This window comes from Trachinotus anak, unplaced genomic scaffold, assembly GCF_046630095.1.
Source record: "Trachinotus anak isolate AG129_WGS33_773 ecotype Australia unplaced genomic scaffold, CSIRO_AGI_Tana_v1 ptg000015l, whole genome shotgun sequence".
Lineage (NCBI taxonomy): Eukaryota > Metazoa > Chordata > Actinopteri > Carangiformes > Carangidae > Trachinotus > Trachinotus anak.
In genome coordinates, this window is record NW_027273866.1 from 487,343 (window position 1) to 513,024 (window position 25,682).

The 25,682-nt window shown below is 42.6% G+C and overlaps 2 protein-coding genes across 7 annotated transcripts; one reads left to right on the forward strand and one right to left on the reverse strand.

The window, feature by feature from the left end:
- Positions 1-588: 588 nt before the first annotated feature.
- Positions 589-25,682, reverse strand: tfb1m (transcription factor B1, mitochondrial). Of its 4 annotated transcripts, none has more exons than XM_071498118.1 (8): positions 25,619-25,682; positions 24,471-24,617; positions 23,741-23,892; positions 23,428-23,536; positions 23,187-23,338; positions 22,598-22,717; positions 2,815-2,942; positions 589-1,717 (listed from the first exon to the last, which is right to left on the reverse strand). In XM_071498118.1, exons 2-8 carry the CDS (start codon positions 24,601-24,603, stop codon positions 1,450-1,452), a joined length of 1,062 nt encoding a protein of 353 aa, XP_071354219.1. In that variant the 5' UTR covers positions 24,604-24,617; positions 25,619-25,682; the 3' UTR covers positions 589-1,449. The 4 variants fall into 4 exon arrangements, with proteins under 4 accessions (XP_071354219.1, XP_071354220.1, XP_071354221.1 ...); XM_071498119.1 differs by having other exon boundaries at positions 25,628-25,665; XM_071498120.1 differs by having other exon boundaries at positions 25,634-25,652.
- On the forward strand, positions 9,097-14,843 carry LOC139632868 (claudin-20). 3 transcript variants are annotated; one of them, XM_071498123.1, is made up of 3 exons: positions 9,097-9,483; positions 9,954-10,004; positions 10,742-14,843. In XM_071498123.1, exon 3 carries the CDS (start codon positions 10,924-10,926, stop codon positions 11,650-11,652), a length of 729 nt encoding a protein of 242 aa, XP_071354224.1. In that variant the 5' UTR covers positions 9,097-9,483; positions 9,954-10,004; positions 10,742-10,923; the 3' UTR covers positions 11,653-14,843. The 3 variants fall into 3 exon arrangements, with proteins under 3 accessions (XP_071354224.1, XP_071354225.1, XP_071354223.1); XM_071498124.1 differs by lacking the exon at positions 9,954-10,004; XM_071498122.1 differs by lacking the exon at positions 9,097-9,483 and having other exon boundaries at positions 9,770-10,004.

The window sequence follows — 25,682 nt, forward strand, 5'->3', positions numbered from 1 at the left end:
GTGCTAATCCTAATTTATACTACACTACATAACAGAAGGGCACACTTTTTACCTTACCACAGCTGAAGAATGGCACTCAGTAGAGCGCACATCTTCAACAATTCAACAAATTGTACAAACTCAGGACAACACAATGGATATCGCTATAGTTATCTCTTCAGTGGTTATCTCTTATATCTCTTCAGTGGCTAATTACCTCCACCGTGTGTGACATCAGTCCGTCCAATCTCTCTCCACACGTGCAGTAATCTACCAAAATAAAAGATGATCATGACACAAACCACATTTTAAAGGTCACTGAGCTGTCTGGATAACACAGCATCGCAGCTGCCAACATGGCAGTCTTGCATATCTATCTACCATGCAGATCAGATGAAGTCCTGATTGTGGTTGCAGATTATCATCCACCAATCATCAAAACTGAATGCATCCTCCCTCTGGCAAGTCAACCCTAGCATACCATCTGCCACACTGGCAGGAAAAAGCCCTCCCACACTCTGCTGGTGATAATCTGTTCTAGCATTTACATATCAAACATCTAACAATGCTTTTATTGATAGAAAATCTAAGAGTAAGAATAACACCAAGTGTAATTATCATCAGATCAGATTTATTTAAGGTACATATCATACATGCTGTGTTCTGTACATAAAATGTAACAAACCTCCATTAATTAAGAGAGCTGATTTATTCTTTTTTAAAAGTAGACGGTTAGAATTTACTATGTATGTCTCATCTACCAGTTGAACGGCGTGAACGGAGTGTTTAGATGAACATGTTCAATATAACTTACATAATATTACTCAAACATTAACATAAAAAACAAGATGGCCAGGTTTTTTTAAACAAAAATTATTTTAATAGGAGTCCTCTTCCTTTAATACAACAAGAGTCTTTCTTGAGCTGACAAATTCCCAGCACTTTCCTCCTCCCTTTAAGCTCTGTCTCCCAAGTGACTAAGCAATACAGTACATAGCAAAAGGAAAAATTGGCCTGGATATGGTGCTGCCATGTTGTTCTCCTTCTCTAAATCACCCTGAAAACGCTCTGACGTTTCTTTCAGGTCCCATAGGAGAAGGTGTTATGAGAGCTGGATCTGAATAAGAACTGGGACATAAAGAGACATTCACTCTTAAAGAGCTATTGTGGGTAACTAGCATGCTTTCTTTATTCTGCCAAAAACACACAACTCTAGTCTGAGTTGTTCCATCTTGGAACAAGGTTTTGGAGCTGCTCCAACCCACTCAGGATTCTTTATGTGCCCGCTGGTTCTTCTCTCTGTCCCAGGATTGCATGTATACCAATAGGTAACTATTGCTCCCTTAGCACAGGGGAAAACGTTTTAAAAATGCATGCTTATGCCAGGTGGAAATGTCACAGCTAAGAGCAGTCTGTTGTCTCCCTGTGCTAACAGAGGCTGTTAGTGGGATTCTCTTGGTTTCTTCTTTTTCAGCAGGGTTGCAGAGGGCTGGTTGGCGTGTCCATAAATGTGTCCACTGGCGTGTTTCCTTGCCTTGCGAGGTGCTTCATTCTGAGCTCCTCTCTGAACTCATAGCTGAGGAGGCTGGGTTCAATGGAGCAGATATGAGCATAGGCATTCACTAAATCCCTGATCTGTGGTATGGTGAGTTCTGTAGGGCGCAGAGTGGGGTCCACATCTGCCTTCTGCATCATCTCCTGTGTCAGCTCAATACGACACGCTGCTGGGAACAACTTTCTGGGGAGGGGAAAGAAATGATAGTACAGATTCCTGCACTCAGGTCGCTTTGATATCTTAACAATCATGCAAGTTTAATGGCATTATAAAGTTCAAACAGAAATAAATTATCCCTCAGCAATTATTTCAAATCTGTGAAGTTAATTGAAATCACACAAAGGGCTAGAACTGCTCATGAATTGTTCATTTGTTCCACTACCATGCAACATCAAGGGATGTTAGACATTGACGCAAAACTCTTTCTTTCTCAGACACAAATTTCTCTAAAATAAAGAGTGCAGCTATAATTTAAATTTTCAGCTTCCATTTATTTTACTGGCTCTCACTATCAAAAGCTCTCCAGAATATTCAATACAGAGAGGTAGCCATTTATTTTTAAAGACACTGCCCTGCCTAAGATGTTCCTCTGTATTCTCCTGCAGGTTAATGAGCAGTAACCAGTTCCAAACACATCCGCAGTACAGATGCTTTTCACCACTGGTGCCTCCTCTCCAATTTGGTTCTGCTACCGCCAACCCACTGCAGTTACATAAAATATGCTGCCTCGTCTTCCTGTGCCACCTCAATGACTCATAATTGCTGTTCTCTTTTGCGCAGCCAGTGTTCTTTTGTTATCCGGGCCCACATGCACTTTCCTAACAGGCACGGGGGCGATGGGCAGCGTGCAAATGTGGGCATGTGGGTTTGTTGCTAGTGGTTTTCAATAGAGCTCTGAGAGTGCGCCGCTCTTCAGAATTTGGTTACGGACAGCCTCAAAAGTTGTGTCTTCATTTCTCGGAATGGTGTGTGTGTGTGTGTGTGTGTGTGTGTGCGAGAAAGCAAAGGCAAATCAAAAACCATCGTAATTAATGATGAGATGAAGATGCTGCTGTCAGAAAACAGAGAATGAAAAATGTAGAGGAGAGAATGATAGATGAGCATGAGACAAGATTAAAAAGTAAGAGAGAGAGAGAGAGAGAGAGAGAGAGAGAGAGAGAGAGAGAGAGAGAGAGAGAGAGAGAGAGAGAGAGAGAGAGAGAGAGAGAGAGAGAGAGAGAGAGAGAGAGAGAGAGGAAAGATGCTTTACAAGCTACATCAAGTTGTATAATCGTGCTTACTCTACTCCTTTATGGCAGTGCTTCCTGCGGAACTGGAATATATTTCTGACGACTCTCTCCACCAGCCTGAAGGGCTGCTGGATCTGGGGCTGAACCAGAGGGGTGAGGTGAACCACTCCCACGTCCACCTACACACACACACACACACACACACACACACACACACAGCAAGAGGAATACAAACAACAGGGTCAAAACTAGATTGAAAAGAATGTACTCATGTGAATGTAAAAAAAAAAGTGTCATGAAAGAGCAAGTTGTGTGAGGAGAAAGGAGAATGCAAAGTGTGGAGAAAATTCTGGAGCGAAAGGTTGCCTGACAAATGGCAAGAGCGATACAAAGGAGAGAGAGAGAGAGGTGGAGGGATCAACACTGGGATAAAAGAAGAGAGGAAAGGCAGAAAATAAGATGACGCAGCAAGGCTGGCTGGCTGGCTGGCGAGCCTGTTCCAGTTGCCACAGTAACACCTGTGCGATGGACCATAGAAACTGAGCCTCTGTCTTTCTTTCCTGCCTCTCATCCTATCACTGCATCACCACTGAGTTACTTAATACCTACGAGCCTGACTCACGGTAGCACTCTTCTCTTCATCCCACTGTATTTATCTATCTGGCTGTACCATTTCCATTGAGGGTGAAACCAATGGAGCATAAACCTACTGTACATAGATCCAGTGATGGGTACGTTAGCCAGCCACAGAGCTTATGTCCTGCTTTATGGGAGACTCGGTGGATATATGTCCTATGATTAATTCTTTTTTCAACTCATGCTGAAAAAAAACATGAAAAAAAGGAATATAATGGAAAAACTATGGATGTAGCTTTTTGAAGGTCACCTCACAACCCTGTCAGATGAACTCAAGTGCCCCTTCAACATCACCCAACATGCTACAAAGTTGTTCATTTTAAATCACTATTCATTATATAAAGCAAGAATAAAACACTATTTCTTTTTTTGTTACAATAAGTTAAGCTATTCTACAATCTTCCAACATACCCCCTTGCTCCCGGTTGGTAATCACTGAACTACAGCAGAGGACTGGTGGTAGTAGTGGTGGAGGTGGTGGTGGTGGCGGAAACCTTGGCTCCAGTTCTTCAGTAGCTGCTGCCTCCCGATCCTTCGTGTGTCAGCACTAAGCTGACATGACACACTGTTGAAGTAATCGTGCCAGACTCAGCAGAGCCTTGCTCTCTTGCTCTCAGATCACTCCCTCTTTAACTTTCAAGCACATATACATCCACATGTTCTCTCCTCCATTGCTTCCTGGAGAGGATCATCTGCTCTCTTTATCTTTAACACCAAAATAGGATCAAAAGAACCAAAATACATTAAAACAACATTTCTGATATCGCTTGATCTGTGCGTCTGTTGCACATCATCTTTTAAGGGTGTTTTTTACATGATGATATTCAGTTCTGCAAGTTATAGCTTAAAGGGGAGCAGCACAATCAGAGTCATACTCCACTGTGTGTGGACCAATGGCACAGCCAGACAGTGGGCAGCAGAGCAGAACATTTGCCTGTCTGTCTTTCCATAGTTGGTAATAGCCATACTTCCCCAGTGGGGGAGCACTGTGAGGGACTCTTGACTGGCAGGTCGGACTGACATTGGCGCTCCGTGGAGAAGCATCAGAAGAGTAAGTTGTAATAATAATGCATTTCATTGCCCTAAAGTGCTTTTTGGCTTTGAGTGCTTTTCGAGAACAATGACAAACATTTGTATAAGTAGCTCACATCTGAATGGAAAAGTATTGGAGACCTGGAAGTGGGATGGGGTGTTTTTAAAAAAGTTATATACATGCTGAGAAGAAAGAAAACAGAGAAGACAGCTGTAATATGTGCAGGTATGCAAATGGAGAGGAAGCAAAAGTCGAAAAGGAAGAAATTATGCAGGTGCATGAATGGAAATGACATACCGCATGTTAACTTAACATTTAAAGACAAACATGCAAGAAAAAAAAAAAAACACCCGCAGACATGCCTGCGTCTTACTCATACAAACAGATACACAGAGGTAAAATAAAAGGACATCTAATTCAGCTCAACAGCCCTCCTGTTGAGACTACATGCCCTGCGGAGCTCCTCATGCATCCTTGAAGCTTGTATTTCTGGATTGTGTGACTCACTCTCATTCACAGCTGCCTTTTGCATTTTCTCGGCTAAGGGCTGGCGTCGATAATTAGGGGGGGGAAATCTGAAGTGGTCCAAGGGCGCGCGAAGGATTTCTAATGAGCTGTTTAGATTCCGCTTTTCTGTGAACAACTGAGGTAGCGCTCAGGAGCACTATCTCTTATCAGATCTATAGATCCCTGTGTAGTCCAGAGATGCCTGGCTGCTGCCGAGTTTCCTGCCGCAGTGGTGTTTAATGGGATGGCAGTGGTGGAGACTGTTAGTCTCGACAGCCCTGAAAGCTACGTGCAATTATAGAGCAGGGAAAGCTTCAAACTCCTGGGTTCAGAATTACCCAGGAGTTTGGACTGACATTAGGAAGGAGGTTATGAGCTGAAGCTGCGAGTGCATGTAATATACAGCTGTCGAGAAAATCTGATGTTTAATTTTAATGTTGATGTTTGTCACGTTTAACACAGTCTAACAATGAATGATGACTTCATGGTTTATTTGTAGTGTCAGTAATGGCCCTGGCTTCGTCTTGATGAGTCTATTATTAATACACTAACCCTTTTAGTTCAGATGATGCATTTTAAATACAAAGCCCATGTGGCAGGTATTGTCAAGGGCATTGAGAGCTATGGCTGCATCATTTGGTTTGGGACTGAGGCTTGTATTATGAGAATCAATTCCTCCACCTGTCACATTAACATGTAAGGATTGAAGTCAGGATCTTATATCTGGATTTGCAAAGAGCTTCCATCAGTGCTTTGGTTGATGCAAGATCAGACCACCATCTGTTAGGGAAGATGCAATAAAAAGGAATGCCTTTAATTTCACTCTCTGCTGGAATAATTAGGCCATTTATATTCCGCACTTCATGATTTAAGAGAGGAGCAAGGGGAAAAGTCGATATTGGGACTATACAGGCAGCAGCATTTCAGCCATCAGCTTGTCCAAGTCACTTTGCTGTTATGATATATGTATGGCCTTGCTACACGGCTTCACTAGATAGCACCACTGTAATATATCCTGCTCCCTGCCATTAATCCTCCACCTGATAACCTCAACATGCAAGGAAACTCCATCCTAAATCACATGTTGTCACTTGGGCCCTCCACTGAGGTGCTATGAACATGCCTTTGAACCCCCCCCCCCCCCCCCCCCCCAAACTCCTAAAATACTCTGCATCTGCTGAGGGAGATCCTGAACTTGGGTAGCAGACTGACTTATTGACACTATCTGACAAGCTTAATACAGCCCACCCACCCTGCCGGCGCAGACTCCTATCCCTCACCCCGCTACCCTTTTCTTTACAAGAGCGGCAGTAGGAAATCTTACCACACAAAGCAGACAGAGGCTGGAAATGCTCTGATGATAATCATTTCTTGTAGGCTTCAGCAAGCAATCATATTTAGCAGGGGAAAAACAAGTGAATCATTACCACTAATTTGGCCTCTAAATTAGATTGTTATGTAAGGATCTATACACAAGCTCATGAAAATTCCTCTTGCTCCGATTCTCTCTATCGGACTAATTTAACCAGAGCTTTTGAAAACAAAGATTTCAAACATTTACATACACTTTGAACCTCCTTCTCCTCTGGCGTATGGTATACTAAAAAATCTGATAAACCAACACTGACACCTTGCATTTCTACTGTAAAATAGAAAGCCTTGCATTGCTGAATCCCCCGATAAAGCATTTGAAAAGGGCAAGATTTGACAGATCTCTATCGCAAAGTCACATATCTGCTTTTGTCCGCAGCTCAAGACCTTTTCTGACCCACTTGAGCACAGCAGTCACACATCCATCTTAACACACTTGTGCATTACCATATTTCATGTGTTTGACCTTCCCAAAGCTCAGCAGGGAACTCTATTATTCGAGCTTTGCCCTGTGGTTCTCCAGCTCCCCTTTCCTCATTTCCACCTCTGATGTCTCTTTCTTGGTGAGTTCTTACCCAATGGCGTGTGAGCAGTAATTTGTCATGTCCCTCTAAGCGTAACCAAGATGAGATGGCAGGGGCCCTGGGGCACCAGCCACTGCGCTACCTGAACCACCAACACTTGTGCTTACATAATGGCAGGTTCTGAGAAAGAGCAGGGGGATGGACGGAAGCTATATACAGCCAGGGAATGGAAGGGAGAAAAGCTCACGGAGATCCTGCAACCAAAGGAGGAAGAGTTGCATTAATCATGACAATACCTTGAGAAGACAACATCCATTACATCAGTGGAGGGAGACAGCCTCTCAGAGGAGAAGGCAGCAGTCAATGCCACTGAATATACTGATGTTGCTTGAGGGGTTTAGGGAGTAAGAGCTTTGGTGTACTTCCCATGAAATCACCCATGGCAGGACATTCAAGACTGTAGCCCTGGTCTTTGACAAGATCAGCTCCTTGGAGAGATGCTTTCGTCACAGAAAAGCTTGAAATTCAGCCAAAAATGTGAAATGTACTGGACTCGCGGAACAGTAAACTAGAGCAACATGGGAAAAATAGTTTTGATGTGATATTTAAAACTTATAAATGCCATTCCACATTGTTCACTTGGGAGTCAGTCCTAATGGAGTAAGCTGTAGAGACTCTTTAATCAAGCCAATGCCGGTAATTTCACAACATGTCACAAGTGTTTCGTCTTGGGCAGGTTTACACTTATTATGTATGGTGAAACTGGACCCGGGCTCTTCTCCACAACAAGATTGCACTGACAGCAACATCACAGCTATCACATGACACCTTGCATCACCGCTGTGAACAAACCGCCTTTGCAAGACGTTGTGCACAAAAACCAATTACGCAAGGGAGGACATAAAAGAGGAAAATGCAAATTGAACGATAAAAGACCCTGATGTGGGCAAAAGAGAGCGTGGTTGGTCCGGCTGTGCCCCAGAGCTATGCTGCAGAAAGGCTAGAGAGCTCTGCGGCGAGGTGATAAAATAGAGGGAACCTCGTTTATAATAGGCTGCAATATCTTCACACATCACAGTGTCACACATCTGCACTCACTGGGTATATGTTAACTGTGTTTTGCTCTTCTCACCTTCCATCTTTTTTTTTTTCTTCTTTCATCCATTCCCACTGTAATCTGTTTATTTATTTATCTTACTCCCCACAGAACAACACCAGCATCAGCACTTAGGATCTCATTGGTTACAAGGAGACAGGTCACACATGCCATACTGTCGTGTGTCTGCAGAAAAGTGGAACATTTTCTCTTCCTGCCGCAGTGGTATCCCACAAAGAGCTCTGAGAATGTAGTGCTGAAGGTCGACGCCAACATCACACTGGAGGTAATGTGGTGCGCACCATCTCCGCGTGCCGGCCAGATCTCATTTTGAGAAAAGGGGCCTCTTAGGGGTAGTTTACCAGAAAAACAACAGAGGCTGGAGAGAGCACTGGGCCATATTAAACAAACAGATCAATAGCTAAACAAATCAATTGCTACCAACCTATCTACATGTAATGGCTACACATCAATGTGGTCAATGCCTGGATGTTACACTGTAAGTGGGGGATAGGGGAAATAATTCCCCACAGCTGGCTGTTTTTGCTGATTTGCCCATGCAGCAAAATAATAGCAACACACATCTGTGTTTCCAAGGTTATCAGGTGTATTAGCCCTGTCTGATTTTTTTCCCCCCCTGTCTCATTTTGCCCTCTTTGTCATTCATGAATCAAGGCCGTACTAGCCACTCCCACCCTTGTTTTGTATGTCCTCTACAGAGAGGAGAGGAAAGAGAGGCAAAGACAGGGGAGCAGCTGTGAGTTTTAGCCTCCTGCTGACTGATGGCTGATGAAGATGATGCCCCAGGGAGGGTCAGTTTTGGCATGGTGGGGTACACATGCTCCTCTGGCCTCTGGACGGACACATAAACAAACAAATCTTCACAGACCACAATCTGGTCATAAGATAGCAGCTTTTCTTCTTCTGACTTAATTTGATTACCCTTCCCAGTTGTGTAATGGGGCTATGTTTGGAAATCTAATCTAGACTTTGCATCTGTGCAATGTCTTATCTTTAAACAACTGCAGTACTGCAGTATCATCACCGAGCAGCTGAATTCAGCTAAGAAACTGATTTAAATATAATTCTTTAGTTTGCTCACATTACGTAGCGAGAAGCAAGAAGAGTTTTATGCAGAGGAAACAAATAATGCCACTCTCTACAGCTAAACACCATTTCAGCAAACATTCTGCAAAACTTCATGCTGGTTTTTGTCACTTTTAGTTTAGTTTAGTTGATATTTTGCAAAGTTACATTTTTTTTTAAATTGATTGTCCAAATAAATAAATAATATTTACAGATACAGGTACTCTAATTTAAATGCCACTAAATTGATCTAAAACATAATCACAAGCTGACTGTGAAATAGTGAAAAAAAAAAAAAAAAAAAAATTGCAGACAAATGTATATATCACCGTGCAGAATAATACCTACACACTATAAGGACTATTTTTTTGGCGGGAGGGAGTGCACTTCGGATAAACGCTTGGATGTTGTTTCAATTTGCAATCGCCAGTCCAAACCTGGGAAAATAAACACAGGAACCTCTAGAGGTAGGTGTCGGCATGTTCTTGCAGTCTGGGTGAACTGACTCTTAAAGCTTTGTTTTTTTTTTCTTAAGTGCAAGTGCTGTTTGATATGAGGCTAACTAGATTACCTCTAGCTAACTCCCACTAAAGCTGATGTTTTTGAAGTTGTGGTTGTGAGGCAGAGTCTGCTGTTCTCCAACGCGCACACACACACACACACACACACACACGCTGTTGAGGAGAGAGAGAGGGGGGGAGAGAGAGAGAGAGAGAGAGAGCGCGCTAGGGAGGGAAAGAGACAGAGAGACAGAGCGGTACAGTTATTTCTCCGGGCTGGAGCCGAGCTTGTGTGGTCTGTGGAGCTGGGATGTCCTCTCACACACTGTTGCTAAGGAAATGGATGAGTTGAATGGATCCGTGTTCCGGGCTGAATCCTCCTGCTCGCCCCCTCACCAGCCTGCTGCCTCTCAGTGTGTGAGTCTGTGTGTTTACAGGAATCACTGCGAACAACGTGACGCCTCAGCGCCAGCTCTGCACCAGCCGGGGTAAGGGATTATTTCAACATCGGGGTTTTTTTTTTTTTTTTTTTTTTTTTTAACCGCCTTGGACCATATAACAACAGCAAACAATTAGACTGAGCTTCGAGGTTATTTATCCAATGATGGATCGACATATTTAGTTAGATGAGAGAGAGATCACAATGCGCGGGCTAGAAAGTCCGACAAAATAATAATAATAATAATAATAATAATAATAATAATAATAATAATAATAATAATTAAAAAAAAGAGCTGTACATTCTCAAGTTTAACTCTAGCGGCTGTCTAAATTATATGGAACATTTTACCTGAAGATAACCCTGTGTCAGTGTTAAAAAGGCAGGCTCAGTTTATTAGGGAAACGGCACTGAAATTAAAGTGGCAGAATATACAGTATTTGAAAGGGGTGAGGGCGCTGCAGCTTTAAGTCCACATAGCTATTGAGCTTCCAAATACCACAAACTCATTTCTCCCTCTCCAGTAACAGCGCTAAGGGGGCTCCGTTAAGGAGATGGCAGAAGGCAGCGCATAGAAAATGCACACATGCACAACATCCCCCAGTGTTTTGCTTACCTACTGTCCGCCAGAGCCACTCTTATAGCTGATGCTTCATGCTGTCCTTTGTCTCCAGCCAGAAAAAGTCTGTGCTTGTGTGAGGTGAATGAGGGAAGAAAAAAAAAAAGGGGGGGGAATGCAAGGAGACCCACTCAGTTCAATTTCTTATTTCCGTCTCTCTCCTCCAGTCCAGTGGAGCTGCAGCTGAAGAACTGAGGAACTGAGGATCTGACTGGCAGCTGGCACACCACCAAGGGAGGGGAGAGAGGCGGCTGGGCAGTGGGGTTGACGAGTCTGGCTGGCGCTGGGTGAATGCTGCCAGGCGAGGACAAGGGCTGAGGCGGCAGCGGCATCGACTTTTAAAAGGAGCATGGCATCCACGGGCATGCAGATATTTGGATTTGTCCTAGCACTGTTGGGCATCATGGGTGCTATGGTTGCCACTGTGCTGCCCAACTGGAAGGTCAGCGCAGATGTGGGCTCCAACATCATCACAGCAATCTCCCAGATGCAGGGACTGTGGATGGACTGCACATGGTACAGCACAGGCATGTTCAGTTGCACGCTTAAGTATTCGGTGCTTTCACTACCTGCATACTTGCAGACTGCCCGCACCACCATGGTGCTGTGCTGCGTACTGGCTGCCATGGGCCTCTGCCTTGCATCCTTGGGACTAAAATGCACACGATGGGGAGGTGGACGACGCTCCAAGCGGCACGCTGCAATTGCCAGTGGAGGCTGCTTTGTCGCTGCAGGCTTTCTGTGTCTGGTGCCTGCTTCCTGGTTTACCAACGAGGTCATCACCAACTTCCTGGACTCCAGTGTGCCTGAGAGCAATAAGTTTGAGCCTGGGGGTGCTGTGTATGTTGCCTTTGTTTCAGCGGGATTCCTCTTCGTTGGGGGGTCCATCTTCTGTATGTCCTGCTCAGGGAAGAGGCATGGCCCCCAGGACCTGGTCCTGCTCCCTCCCCCTGACAAATTGCTGCTCCAGCAGCAACAGCAACAGCTGCTCCAGCAGCAGCAGGAGCTCCAGCACCAGTACTGCTCTCTCTCCCCATTAGACAATAAGACTGGCTACAGCCTGCAGGACTATGTGTAATAAAACAGCGCTGTGTACGCTACAGCTAAAGGGAGATGAGCCTGAGGGGAAACCATCACAGCTTCTGCTACACACCGGGCTCTACTCTAGATGGAGGTGGAGAAAAAATGAGGGAGGAGGGCAACAACTTTGAATTTATTTTTCCCCTTCTCCTCTATCTGGCTCTTCTCCTTTTTTCTGTTTTGCAAGCACAAGCAGCGGAGGTATTCCCTAAGCAGCGCCTTGGAACAAACAGCGTGAATGTTTAAGGAGCTAGGATAAGGTGCTGCAGAATCGAAGGAAGCCGCAAACCAAATGCAGACATCCTTCATCAGTAAATCACAGAAAGAGTTCCCTGGGGAACGGATTAAGCAAATAAGGAAGGCTTCCGAGTAGATTTTTTTTCATCGCCAAAGGTTTGAATTGAAAGAAAAAAAAGCAATCATTTAGCTGCTATTTACAATCGTTTGGTACACCTCCCATTTGACAAAATAGGCAACATAATGCCTGAGAGCAGTAGGTGGAAGTCCTCACTTAGCAAGCCATTGTAGTTTTTCGTATTCTTATCCACTAGAATGCTACGTGGAACTGACTGAAATAAATGGTAATATTTTTGTTAGCTACTAGACTGATGTTGATATTTTGCCTCTAAAGCATGCTGTGTGGAGCCTGTCTGTGTATTAATACAGCGGAATGCTTGGTAGAAGACTGAGACATAGCCACACAATGCCTGTGCCTGAAAAGCTGTAGAAACATTACCCTGCTGTAACTGTTCAAAGAGGACTGTCAGGAGGAACAGATGTGGGCTGCTGGGCTGGATTTGAGACTAAAAAATGCAGACAAACAGATACCTGCTTTTCTTTCAGCAGGTGGGAGTATGAGTGAGATGGAGAGAAAAATGATAGATTCAGTCCTTCAGCAGAGTGGACAATCTGATGTGCTGTTGTCATATTTTCATCCAGACAATAACATTCTGCCTGTAAGTAACAGCCACCCATCCCAATCCATTCCTGCACGCCCTCAGACATGCACACCCACACACTTCCACATGCGGTTGTGTGTCTTCGTGTACAGAGTAAACACTCAGACACGCCGGCTTTTTGCATGTGCTTTTCACTCCTGTCATCCTCCTCCACACTGCCATGGAAACAGAGTAAGGCATTCAAATATCTTTATTGTCTGAGGGTACGTGCATGTCAGTCAGTGATTTGAAGTTGTTGGGGGGGGCGTCTCTTTCTCTCACCATGGTTCCATAAGCTTTAATCAGAGCCTCTGCTCACACTACTTTCACTAATCCCCTTTATTAGCCAGTGACATGAAGCAGCATCCCTGTTACGTGGTCAGAGGGCTTTGAAAAACGCTCTTCTTTGCTGCCCACTATTATGGTGTTTATACCATGCAAGTAGTCTCACAGGGGTGAGCAGATGTTTAATGGTGCGGCGGAAGAGAGGTGAAAATGAAGCAGAGAGGGAGATCCTTCTTGAGTCATGGTGGACCGGGTGGCTCTGTGGCAGGCAGCTAAAAAAGGTTTGAGTCATTCTCCATATGTGACTTGTTTTCCAAGTGCGTCAGCATTGCGCATACGCTAGCAGTCTGCACCTGCAGAAGGTCTCAGTGTCTTAAATTGCGGCCACTTGACTACGCCACCATTCCTCTGTTTTCTACCTGTCAGTCTAATCTTTTTTTTTTTACCCTCTCCCTGTCCTGCTTGTGTCACATGTCACATGGATGTGATCGCTGACGAGTGAGCGCTGATGCATGTTGAAAGCATGGCTGCCCAACACACATGCATGGCAGGCACACGTAAACAAAACTCCCACCTACTCATATGTCAGCAGCACTGTCACGCTTTTTAAACGCTTGTGTTCCAGAGTGTGTCTACTTTTTTCTGAGGGAAGGATATTGGAGGAATATTGTTTTCGTGCTCGAGACAGGCCTTGGCAGTGATGTATAGGAGTGCACAGTCCCTCCTTCTCTCTCATAAACATGCAGCTTCCTGGGGGAGAGCAGATGGCTAGGTCCAGCTCGCCACCTGCAGGCTGCTGCCGGCACGCCATGGGCATCTCTGTGGGCACAACTGCCGGTCCTGGCAGCCCTCTAGGGTCAGGTTTCTACCCCACCCTGAGTTAGCCATCTTGCCCAGCACAGACTTCAGCCGACAGAACTGGCCTCCTGACAACGACTCACTGCCCAGGCACCATAACCAATGCAATAAACAAAGTAAAGAATGTGCCATGTCATCAACTAATACTGACACGATGTGTTTTGAGAATGTGCCAAATCGTCTCATGATGACACGTTTTAATACTATCTGGAGTTCTTTCTGTTTATTTTTTTATTGCGTTGTTTGTACATGAATTATACATTAACAAATGTTTTATGGATTTGTGATTTGTTCTGCCAGACTAAGTCTCAAGTCGACTAGATGCTTGTGTACAGTCCAGTGCAGCTTTCGAGGGTTATTTTAAATCCTCTTTATTCCTCATTTCTCAAAGCACAGCAAGACTTCACTGGGCATGAGAGTTTCATTGGGAAGACATGAGTGTGGTATTTTATAAATGAGAAAAAGTTAATTGTGTCAGGAATTCTGGTTCACTGTAGGTCGGTGACAACTGTACACAAGTATCTAAGCTTTTAAAGGTGTTTGTTTTTACTGAGGGATCAGAATCCCCTTCGATTGTTTCAATATAAGATAAAATACCATGTTCATACCATATCTTCTTTATAAGAAGACTACTCAATGCACCTTTACTTGTGTTACTTTATTTGACAGCAGTTTGTTTCAAATGGCTGAGCAATCCAAGCTCCCTGGACCAGTACAAATACATAACACAATGGCACTCTGGGAAAAAAAAGGGAACGATTTCTGCCTGATAGGATTCAGCAGGGAAATAGGAGCTAGAGATTTCTCTTTTTTGTGGCTGTGTAGCTTGATCATCAGCACGCAATTTCATTAGCTTATAAATGGCCAGAGTGCAAAGTGACTAGGTCCTAAAAGTCTAAAGAGTTACAACTCTCCTGCATATACGGTAACAAGACATTGATTTATCATTTTGATAACTGCAGCTTATTTTTGTGGATGCTTTAGCACTTCTTACTTTGCCAGAGCATATTTGTGATGATGACCAGTTCACAAGTTCTGATACAGTTGTCTCAATGTGCTTGTGCAAGTAGTTCTATTTTTTACCAATAAAACTATTTTGTGAAAGCAATATGCCTATTGTATGTAGTCTGTTGTGTGCTTTCATGTGTGGCCGATAAGGACAGAGATAGCATTCATCTTCCTGCCAAACATGAGAGATTGTTGGATGGTGCAGGCTGTGCTGAGTGTAGGCAGACCAGCTGCTCATACGCAGCACCCACGAATACAGCAGATCCAGTCCAACTGAAGTATGCATCTATAAAACATTACTATGTGCAAATGGGTTTTGAAAAAGGGATTCTTTTAATAACACACCCAACCCACTCCTGTCATTCCTTACTGAGATGACAGCATTAGAGAATACATGAATGAAATAATGACTGCACCCATGGGAGCTTAAGGGAACGGGAGTTATCTCAGTCGTCTGGTTTATCTGACACTAAGTCACTAGTTAAATGGCAACATGTAAAGTAGCTGCTGATGATGTACAATTAAATGGGAAAAGAAGGCGACAGCTGAAGGATTCCATTAGTCTAGTTTAGTTAAACCATTTACATAGGATCCATGAAGGCCAGGAAAAAATACATGTATTTTAAATTTAGTGTATGAGAGAATGTAAACATTCTCACAACTGCATTAAGTAACAAGAACCAATAAAATGAAGATACTAGACATAAACAGCAGAAATTAGATTAGAGTAAATATTTAAATTGAGCTGAAACTATAAATCGGTATATAAATCAGAAAATGAATCTGCAACAATTTTTATAACGAATGAATTGTTCCATTCATTTATATTACAGCTTCTCAAATAGGAGGATTTGCTGCTATTCTTTGTGATCTACTAGTAAAGCAAATATCTTTGGCTTGGGCAGATGGTTGGATAAAACATGAACTCTGAAGGCAACACCTTGTGCTGTAGTAAATATAATTTTTTTTACTATATTTTGGCATTTTAGAGGGAAAACAATTAATGAAGATCATCAGAAGATTAGTGTAGTGCTGCAACTAACAACTATTTTCATTATCAATTAATCTGGGGATTATTTTTCATGGATTGTCATTTATGGCCTATAAAAAGTCAGATTATAGTGAAAAGTGCCCAACACACATTTTAAAGTTCAAGCTGATGTCAAGCTGAGGATTTGTTTTGTCCTATAAAACACACCGAAACCTTAATATATTGATTTTATTATCACATTAGACAATAAAATATGGTAAATCATCAAAATTGAGAAGTTGGAATTAGGGAACGTTTGGCATTTTTGCTTGAAAAATTACATCTTTTTTATTTTTTAGTTGATTAACAATCACAGATATTTCATCAATTTGGTATTTCCTCTGCCAAAACAACTTTTTATGGCTCTAAGTAAGTATAACAAGAAATATTTGACATGAATTTAAACAAGATGAATGTTAAGATGCAGAAAAAACACATAAATGCTAAAAGCATGAGTGATCTGAATGATCAAAGTCTGAACTGCGTGAAGACGCTTACAGCTTTAACCAGAGCTTGTTTTAAATCAGAATACTGTACAGTATGTTCTGTCTGTGACATATAGCCTGTACAGTTCAGATGGAGCATTTATTAAATAGTGACTTTCCAAGAGAATCTGAGATCTCATTACAGCTGATTGGACCCTCATTGACATCGGCTGAGAGAGAATGTGCTTTCCCGAAACAAACATGGATTATTTAAGGCTCTTGCTCATTCTCCCACTCCTCTTGGTTATGCAACAAGAGTGCAGATCAAATAACTACTCCTCTCGTGGGGAAACGCTAATAAGATCTGCTCCTCTGTGTATTTAACCTACATTTTCCATCAAAGGCTTTCACCCCGAGTTGCCGCTATGACAGATCTGGAATGTGAGCTTAGATGAAGGGAGGTGAGCGCTTGTCAATTTGAGGCAGGGGTTAATCATGCAGTGGGCTTTCATTTGAACTCCCCTGCCTCGTGAAATTCACAGATTATTTTACTGACCTTCTCAACCAGCAAATAACCTTTCCAAAGATCAACCGGAGGAAAAGGAAAGAGAGATGTGGGAGACAATGAGGCGATGACTGCTCACAAAAGCGTTAACGCGCTCCACCAGTCGTGCTGGTAGACACAAAGAGCGAGACAGATAACTGCGCATGTTAACTGTCATGCTCGCCAAAACTCCATTAACGATCACCACGTTGCTCAAGATGCAAACACCCAAATCACTCTAGTATGTCACCATACTTAATGTGCATCTCTTTGTTTTGGACAGCTGTTATGCTCATGAAGGTTCATACTGAAGATATAATGCGGTCATCAGCGATGACGGAGAATGACCTTCCTTTGTTGGAGCTGCTCTCCTCTGGTCCCAGTACACATGTGAGGCTGGGGAATAACAGCAACGACCTTGGCTGCACTGTAAACTGCTGAGGAAGGCAGTAAAAGCTATGGAGATGACAAAAGGAGAGCTTGTGGGAAAACAATACACTCTGACAGTTCAAAGGAGGCCCTTTAATATTTCAGCTTGGAGCACGGGGCGGGACGCGTGGCTGGGAGGATTCAGTAATCTGAAGGTGATCGAGGCTAAATGGTGGAAAGGTGTGGATGCATCAGGAGAGATTATTGTCTTGTGTTAAAGATGACTACAATGTATTAATGAGATCACAGAAACAGAATGACAAGCTAAAGCTTGATGCAACTGTCAGTTTAATAGTCAAACTGTCAGGTTTTCTTTTTACACTCAGACCTGTGCACAACCTAATCAACACACCCACTAACCTACACCTCCTACGCCCCATCTAAAAAACCTGAAATGAAGTCATGAAATCACTGTGCATGAAGTTTAAATTAGAGTGTTCAAATAACCTTTCAAGTTAATAGCTTATAGATTGATGCCTCCCTGCCTGATTTTTTTTTTTTAACTGACTTAATTTGTTATCAGTGTATCATTGCAGCGGTAGCAGTTGCATTTATTTGATTTTTGTTTGTTTGAAGCTGACCTTCTTTTGTTTGGATATAGCTGGGGGTTTTAGCATTATTCCTCAAAAATACCTGCATATTCTCTTGGCATGCTCACTAACTAAACAGAGCTGAATCTGCTAAACTGAACGCTGACTCCGAGCGAACCCGGCACAGTTTCTTGTTAGGAGGAGCAGTAGATCTCTGGAGATGTTCATGAGCCAACTCTGCCAACCTCGGCATTTTGTTTAAGGAGAGAGGAGGAGGAGAGTATTTTTAGCTTTTCTTTACCTTGGGTCTGTGATGTATTGAGACCAAGCCTTCAGGCGTTTACCGTGCTGGCACGAGTCATTGAAATAACTTTCCCCAATACTCTTGATACCATGTTTGACCCCGTTTATGAGATAGGAATAGGCCTGGATGAATTGTGTGCCTGTAGATTGTGGGACAGGAGGTGAGAAAGCAGTGCAGCCCCTCTGAGTAGATTCTCACTCTTATTGTTGAGACAGGAGCCACTTCAGGTCACAGTGAAGATATCCATCACTGAGCCTGCCACTGCAGTACACTGTTACTGCGGTGGGTCACATTCAATACCGTGACACCCTCTGACTTCAACGGATAGATAGATAGAATCACCAGCTGACACCTTAGCTGGAGAGAAAACTAAATAAAAAAATCAAGTGCTGAAAATACTATATATATATATATATATATATATATAAAAAATACAATATCTGCTACATTTTTACTGCACAAGTCCAAACACTGCCTGACAACTGCCAGCCATAATGGATGCTCAATGCAGCATTAACAAATTTAATTTAGGCTCTGATCTCATCTGGCCTGTGCTCTTGGTAGGCAATTGTGTACAAGGCAAACATCTGTAGGGCTCTTCTCCTGTGAGGCTCAGTTAGTTGGTGGGTGATGGCTGATGCAGCCATTACTCAGAGAGGGCTGATGACTGGCCCAGACAACCATCTGCTGGAGGTACGCCTCACTCTCCTTTCAGATCGATCTCTGTCATTAATCTGTCTTCTGGCGCTCTGTACTTGTGTGGAGGAGGCTTTGCTGTGTTTAGCTTTTCTTTCATTCTGCACATCACATTCAGTCCAAATATAATTTCATTTCCTTTCCATTCTCTTAGACTCAATCCTATCTTTTGTTGCCTTTATTCTTTTATCTCACTGTGGTTTTAGTCTGTTCCCAATGTTTCCTCTCCATCCATCTTTTATTTTTATTGTCACCCCCCACCTAGTTATCACTCAATTTTTTCACTACCTCATTTTCTCTCAGTGTTAATCTTTCTGTCTCCCACTACCCCTCAGTGCCTCCATTTTCTTCCATCATTTCTTCCAATGAACACCAGAACTGTTAGCACAATGCAGAGCCCTCTAGAAGCCATGCAGAAGAAACAACAGGTTGCTCGTGATGAAGCATCTACTGCCCGACTTAAAGTCCTCCTTGTGATGGATAGAAGTTGATTTTAATCAGAAGCAGGGAGTCGGTGGAAGATACGCGAGCAAGTCAACACACACTCTTTGCTCTTTGCAAATCAGCTAGTTTCAATGTAAAGGGGCAGTGAGGATGAATCTGGATGACAGGATGTTCGTGTTGAAGATGCACATGCTTTGATGGCACGGTGCACTCTACAACTCCTTGACCTCTGACCAGAATATAAATTAGAAATGCAATAATATAATAACTAAGGCAACAGCAGAAAAGCTTGTGTCTATTTTCTGTTTACGTTCTTAAAGAGATCATTCAAGTATACAGTGTGTATAGCTGTGAATGACAGAAGTAATTTCAGGATCGCTCAATCTGTCCGTCTGTGTGAGAATTAACAGGAGAAGAGTGACTAATAAGGAAAGGGAGTCAGGTGTGATCTGGAGCAGGACAGACCTAGGGCACTCTGAGCCTGGGGGAACACCATCAAAGCAGCCAATCGCCACTCTCAGAAACCTTCAAGGACGATCACAGTCACTCAATGTGACACAGGAGAGGTGCAGTCCGGGGGCGAGAAGAACAAGACAGACAGATTAAACAGCGAGGACGAGAGCCTATCTGCCCACCCTACGTCAATACGGGCCGCAGCAGCTGCTAATGTAAAATGGATTCAACATTTCCCTTCTCATTATCCCATTAGCCCACATTGCCCAGCTCCTATAGGTTCAAATCAACTGGCCATTCAACCTGCATTTTCCCTTCCCCCCGCCTTTATCTGATGCTATTTTCTCATCATGGCCATTTATAAAGGTTCAGTAATTTCATTGCTTTTTCTGTGGCTCTTTGTGACTCAGTGTTTGTTTGATTACAAAGTATTAAACCACTTCAGATGTTTTTCACACTCTACTAATTGCCATATGTGTGGTACAGCACCTGCTGCTGCGTATTTTATTCACCGTAGTAGAGGAGAGCTGCCATTGGGGATGCAGGGGGAAGACATCTGACACCACTGACTAACCGGTGATGTTTTCTTTGAAAGAAATATTCATAATTACAGAAATATTTTATCTGAATATGACTGAGTTAGCACGATCAAGGGAAGTCATGACTACAAAAAAAAAAACAAACAAAAAATGAAAACAAATAGCCTAAGGTTCAGACATGACAATGACATGCCAAGAGCAGACAAAAAGACAGCCCAGCTGTGCTTCAATTTGAACAAATCCCCCTTCATTAACAGAATCAGTGATCCCACAGCTTCAGGGGGAACAAGATGATACCAATAATCAGACCACTGAGCTGATTTATTGGCCATAGGTATAAGGCAAAGTCACACACGCTCCCTGAAAAGGCGCACGCACACGCACGTGCACGCGCACGCACACGCACACGCACACACACACACACACACACACACACACACACACACACACATTGCAGTAAACTGAGAGACAGACAGACAGAAGGGGAGAGATATAGAGAGAAAGACCTTTGATATTTGGCAGTTACTCCACCATTATAATTAACTTCTGCCCACAAAGGGGGGAAGGGTGGGGGATTTATCCATTATCATTTTTAGCTTGTAGCTTCTGCCTTTTCACTTGAGCACTATAAACAGTGTACACTACCTACATGCAAGACAGAAGCCTTTAGAACTAATGCACTAATGATATGACAATAATTTTCTTTATTTCCTATATCCCATTACATATTCTTACAATATGTATCTCTGTTTTAGGCAACCCACTGCTTCAGCTAGAAGTCTATATCCCTGAGTGTCACAGCCTCAATCCCCACTTCAACCAGCACTTTGATGTCCCATAAATCAAGCAGGACATTTTTATTGTTCATGCAATTCTGTGTAATTACTCTGGTGTGTACCAATAAACAATGCAGAGCCATAGAGCTTTTTATGAATTATACTACATGACATACTAGTAAAAGGGGCCTGAAAAATGCAGAGAGTATGATAGCATTAACACACTCTACGTGCTCTTTGATCTTTATAGGACACTAGCAGCAGGACGCCTGCTCATCAAACAGCCATCATCTCTCCTAATGATATCAATTTGTGCCCGTTAAAACATTTAGTGTGGATAGATGGCCTGTATGGGTATGTGGGAAGCGCTGATTCATCACGTGTGCAATGTCCACTCCGTTCACATTTACACATAAGGCATGCATACTAACACACATGTATGTGTGTGCACATTTACAGCACAGACAAGCATGCTGAAATCCATTTAGCTACAGTTTGATGTACACACAAGAATAAGACTCAAGAGTAAGAAAATGCACGGAAAGGCAGCAAAGTGTGATGAAATAATCATTGGGAGCCATCTCTTCTAAGAGAATGAGCAATCAGCACTGGTCCCATTCACTCTGCTGCATTTTACTCCACACAGGAGATTAAATATTTACCAACAGTGGGTCTCCTAAAGAGCCACCACATCTTCAAGGGACCAACAGTCCATCCCTGACATCCACCTAACACCTATCCTTTAATTCAGGAAAAGAAAAACATGGTTTGATTTGTACAAAGATGTAAGAGAGCTCCTGAGTCTTTCAAAAGACTTGTGTGTCTGTAATCTCGAAGTATATCTCAGCGGAGCTGTCTATTAGCCAACACTGATATTTCAAATTTTGCAGCAGTACTTTTATTTTTTTAATGCACCCCCAGTCTACTATACATCCTATCATATCCCCCCCAAATAAAAACCCCTTACATTCTCATGTTATGTAAGAGTGAACGCCTTGCTTTCACCACTGACACGCGCACAGGGGCTGAAAGACGCAGAGAGAGAAATTGGTCCTAAAAAAGAACTAGGCCCTCATTACAAGGCGCAGTGTGATCGTGCCACATCTGAAATACCCACCAGGCATCATTACAACCTAGAAAGGGTCCAAAGACAGAACAGAAACAACACTGATTCAACACAGTTTTAATGAAGCCTTAAAGCAAGAAGAGTGAAGGGGGATGAGTGATTGTGACATGATAAGGGACTCCGGCGGGAACATGGGACCAGATGAGGAGCAGAAATTAGGAGATGTGAGAAGGTCTTACTGTTATCTTGGGGTAAGAACTGTGAAATAATAATGTGTCCATCTGCCACTTTTCCAATACTAGTACTGACAAGTGAAGTCAACATTTAACTGTTAACTTTACATAAGATCTGAAACAAACAGCAATAGAACATCTCTTGCTAATTCATTGCAAAAGCCAGCACAAAATGAAGTTCAAACAGACGATCACACTTCAAACAGAAGGCCAGTCTGACTGTCTGGTTAAGGTATTTGCCAAATACAAACCAAGACACATGAACCTCCCTGCATTAAATCTGGTTTATTATGCTTTAACACTCTGTCTGATTGCCTTTTTCTGATTTGCCATATTAGTATTAAATGTACAGATATTAATTATTACTATCAAAATTAAGTCCTACCTTTGGCTTGGGGACGAAGGCCCGTCCAGGGATGGTGAAGCAGTTGTGGACAGTGCAGAGATACTGAGCCATGATGGACAGACGGCTCCTCTGTTTGCTGCCTGTGCTGGCTGTCAACCTCTGGGTGGAGAGGAAAACTATTACACTTAGTGATGCATTTTCAGTAAGACCAAGTTATATGATGTTGCTTTTAGTAGTAAACACATATATAAACTGGTAAACATATTGTACGAAGAAAAAACTTGAAGAGTACTTAAGTGTGTCTTAATTTGTTTATATGTGTCACAAATTGAAAAAAAAATTAGGCATACATAATTAAATCCTGCTCTGAATGATTCTGACTAGCCTAAATAATAATAACCAAAAATCAGACCTATTTACTTTACTTGCTAATTATGCCTAATTATGAATTTTTTAAGATCCATAATTAATCATGATAATAAAAAATAGCCATTGATTCCAAAATAAAAGGGGACTATAATGCCCCATGAAGACTTCTTACTCAGTCGTCAAAGTGTGTCTAAGCTTTCTTCAAATTTCATTTTAATTTAAAGTATCACACAAGTAACATGTCACACTGTTCACGCACCTCTGCCACCTCTTTCTGGAAAGTGAGTGTGAGTCGGGTGCGTCCGTAGGCGAAGGGCCCTGTCCTGTTGGCTATGTTCTCCATCCACTTTATGATGAGGGGGGTTGAGACGTTGAATGGGAGATTCCCTATGACATGAAGATTTGGTGGATCTGTGGAGCCACATGTAGATGCAGTTTAGTCACATGCATTTACTTTAATCTGTCCACAGTAACAGCTTATATAATTTTAATTATCTCACCTCCCTCCCATGGCTTAGAGATATCTACTGGGAATCCTCGGTCCATTCTGTAAGTGAGTATGTCCCCATGGACAATCCTCAACCTCCCTGGTGCTGCCTCAGACAACAGCTGTGGAAATGAATGAGACATGACATCAAAAATGAAAAGGTACTACATAGTCATCAGTCACTCTGCAGGCAGCTAATGATGCCACATCTGAGAACAAATTAACTAGTTTCAAGCAATTGACAGATGAAGGTGTTATTGGCTGTTCTGCTGAATGACCTGATGACCTTGTGCATAAACCAACATCGTTGTAGCTCCTCAGTTTACCTTCAGCCCAGGGATGAAGCGTGAATCTTTCTCCACCACAAGAAGATCCATCACACCGGCATTGAGGATGGAGCGGGTCAGGCCCCCAGGACCAGGACCCACCTCACACACATGAGCATCCCTCAAACTGCCTGCCTGACGCACAATTTTGTCTGAAAAGATGGAGATGGATAACCAACTCACTTATCTGACTTTATTTCATAAACATTTTTGAATACAATACAATTATATACTAACTTAACTCAAGTCATGCATCATATAAATTACATGATACTCTCCAATCAAGTGTTTTCATTAGACTCTCAGGTATCTAAATCAAGATTAATAGTGTGTGATGTTGCAATATCTGTCTGCCTGTGTGTGATGAAGACAAGATGTATTAATCTAACAGTCACCTTGTCCAAGGACAGGAGAGCAGATCAGACCTGCACTGCATCACTGATAATTATATTAAGGCTTGAGCTCTGCAGGGGCTGCAAACAATTGACTCGGTCCATTCACATTAGCAGGACTCAAGCTCCCCATACAGAAAAGCCTGTCGATTTCAATGCCTTGAAACAAGGCTATGTGGAGCTGTGCAATCAAGTACACTGACAAAAACACAATGTAGTGTAGACACAGTAACAAAGACTAGGTGCTATTGGTGCATTGCAGACAGAGCTAGCAAAAGAGAGAAAGAAAGAAAGAGCAAAATAAATAAATAAAGGGAGATTGAGGCAGGAGGACTAACCTGTGAGCCTTAAATCCAGCAGAAAGTTCTGGGACAGCTGTTTCTCAGCTCGCAGCTTGTACAACTTTATCAGCTCACCCACAGTAGGCAAGGGAGGCAGACGTAAAGATGCCAATTTCCCTGAGGCTGACATTGTTCAGGTGAACTCTTCGAAAATGAAATACAAACATACACACATGTTGAGAGAAAGAAACTATGACTGATGAGTTTCCTCAGCAGCAGTGCCATTCAGAGGCTGAGAGGCATAGAAATATGAAAAGGGCAACATTGGAGACATTAATGGTAATAACAGCCTGTCAGTAGCAGTATTCTAAAGTTGTTACATTTCACATTTCAAGTCAGGAGTGACCTTTCTTCAGTATTTTGTTATTTCAGCACTTCCTTTTACAATTGGGATTCTGCAGAATGGCTGCGTGGGCTTTATTTTAACCTTTAAATTGAAACACATTCATGTTTTCCCACAAACATGATGCATAATGTGGAACAGAATAGTCTTAATCTATAGACGCCTGTCAATTCTGGCAAACTATTATCAATTCCAATTACTTCTTTATCTGGTCATGGAATTGATTTCCATTGTCTTACCTTAGTGCTACAGAACTGTGTCAATATTAGTGTATCTTATAATAAGATCTAGTGCACCATCTAGTGGAGTTGTAATAGAAAACTAAATGACCATGATTGAAACATGAAATACATGATAACTATTCTTTCACAGCGCACTTGACAAGAGGTCCCCATATAAGATTTTTACGTGTTTATTGCTGCTATTAGTCGGTATAATTAAAACCAGTGACATTTGCATAATTCCAGTTTAAACATGACTAAAATTGGCGGCAAAATACACTAACATCGTATCAGGACCAGGTCGGGATGACATTGATACACAATCCTGCAATTTCAAGCTGAACGATTCACTTTAGACTCTTGTTGACATTACACGGAGCTCTGACCCTGTGTAACTGTTATTAGCCTTTGCTGCTAGCGTTAGCTTTTAGTCCAAATGCCTTTAGCAGAGCCGATTGTAAAGAGCTCAGAATTAAGGCGAGACACTTCATATTGTCTCTAAAAACTGAGAAAAGACTGAGGACAAACAACAAACAACACAACGAGGACACAAAGCTGAAAATACACAACAGTTAACCCACGTTTCTCACCAATACCGTTTTCCTTCCTTACATTTCCTGCTTCGTCATTCAATCGACGTCCGGG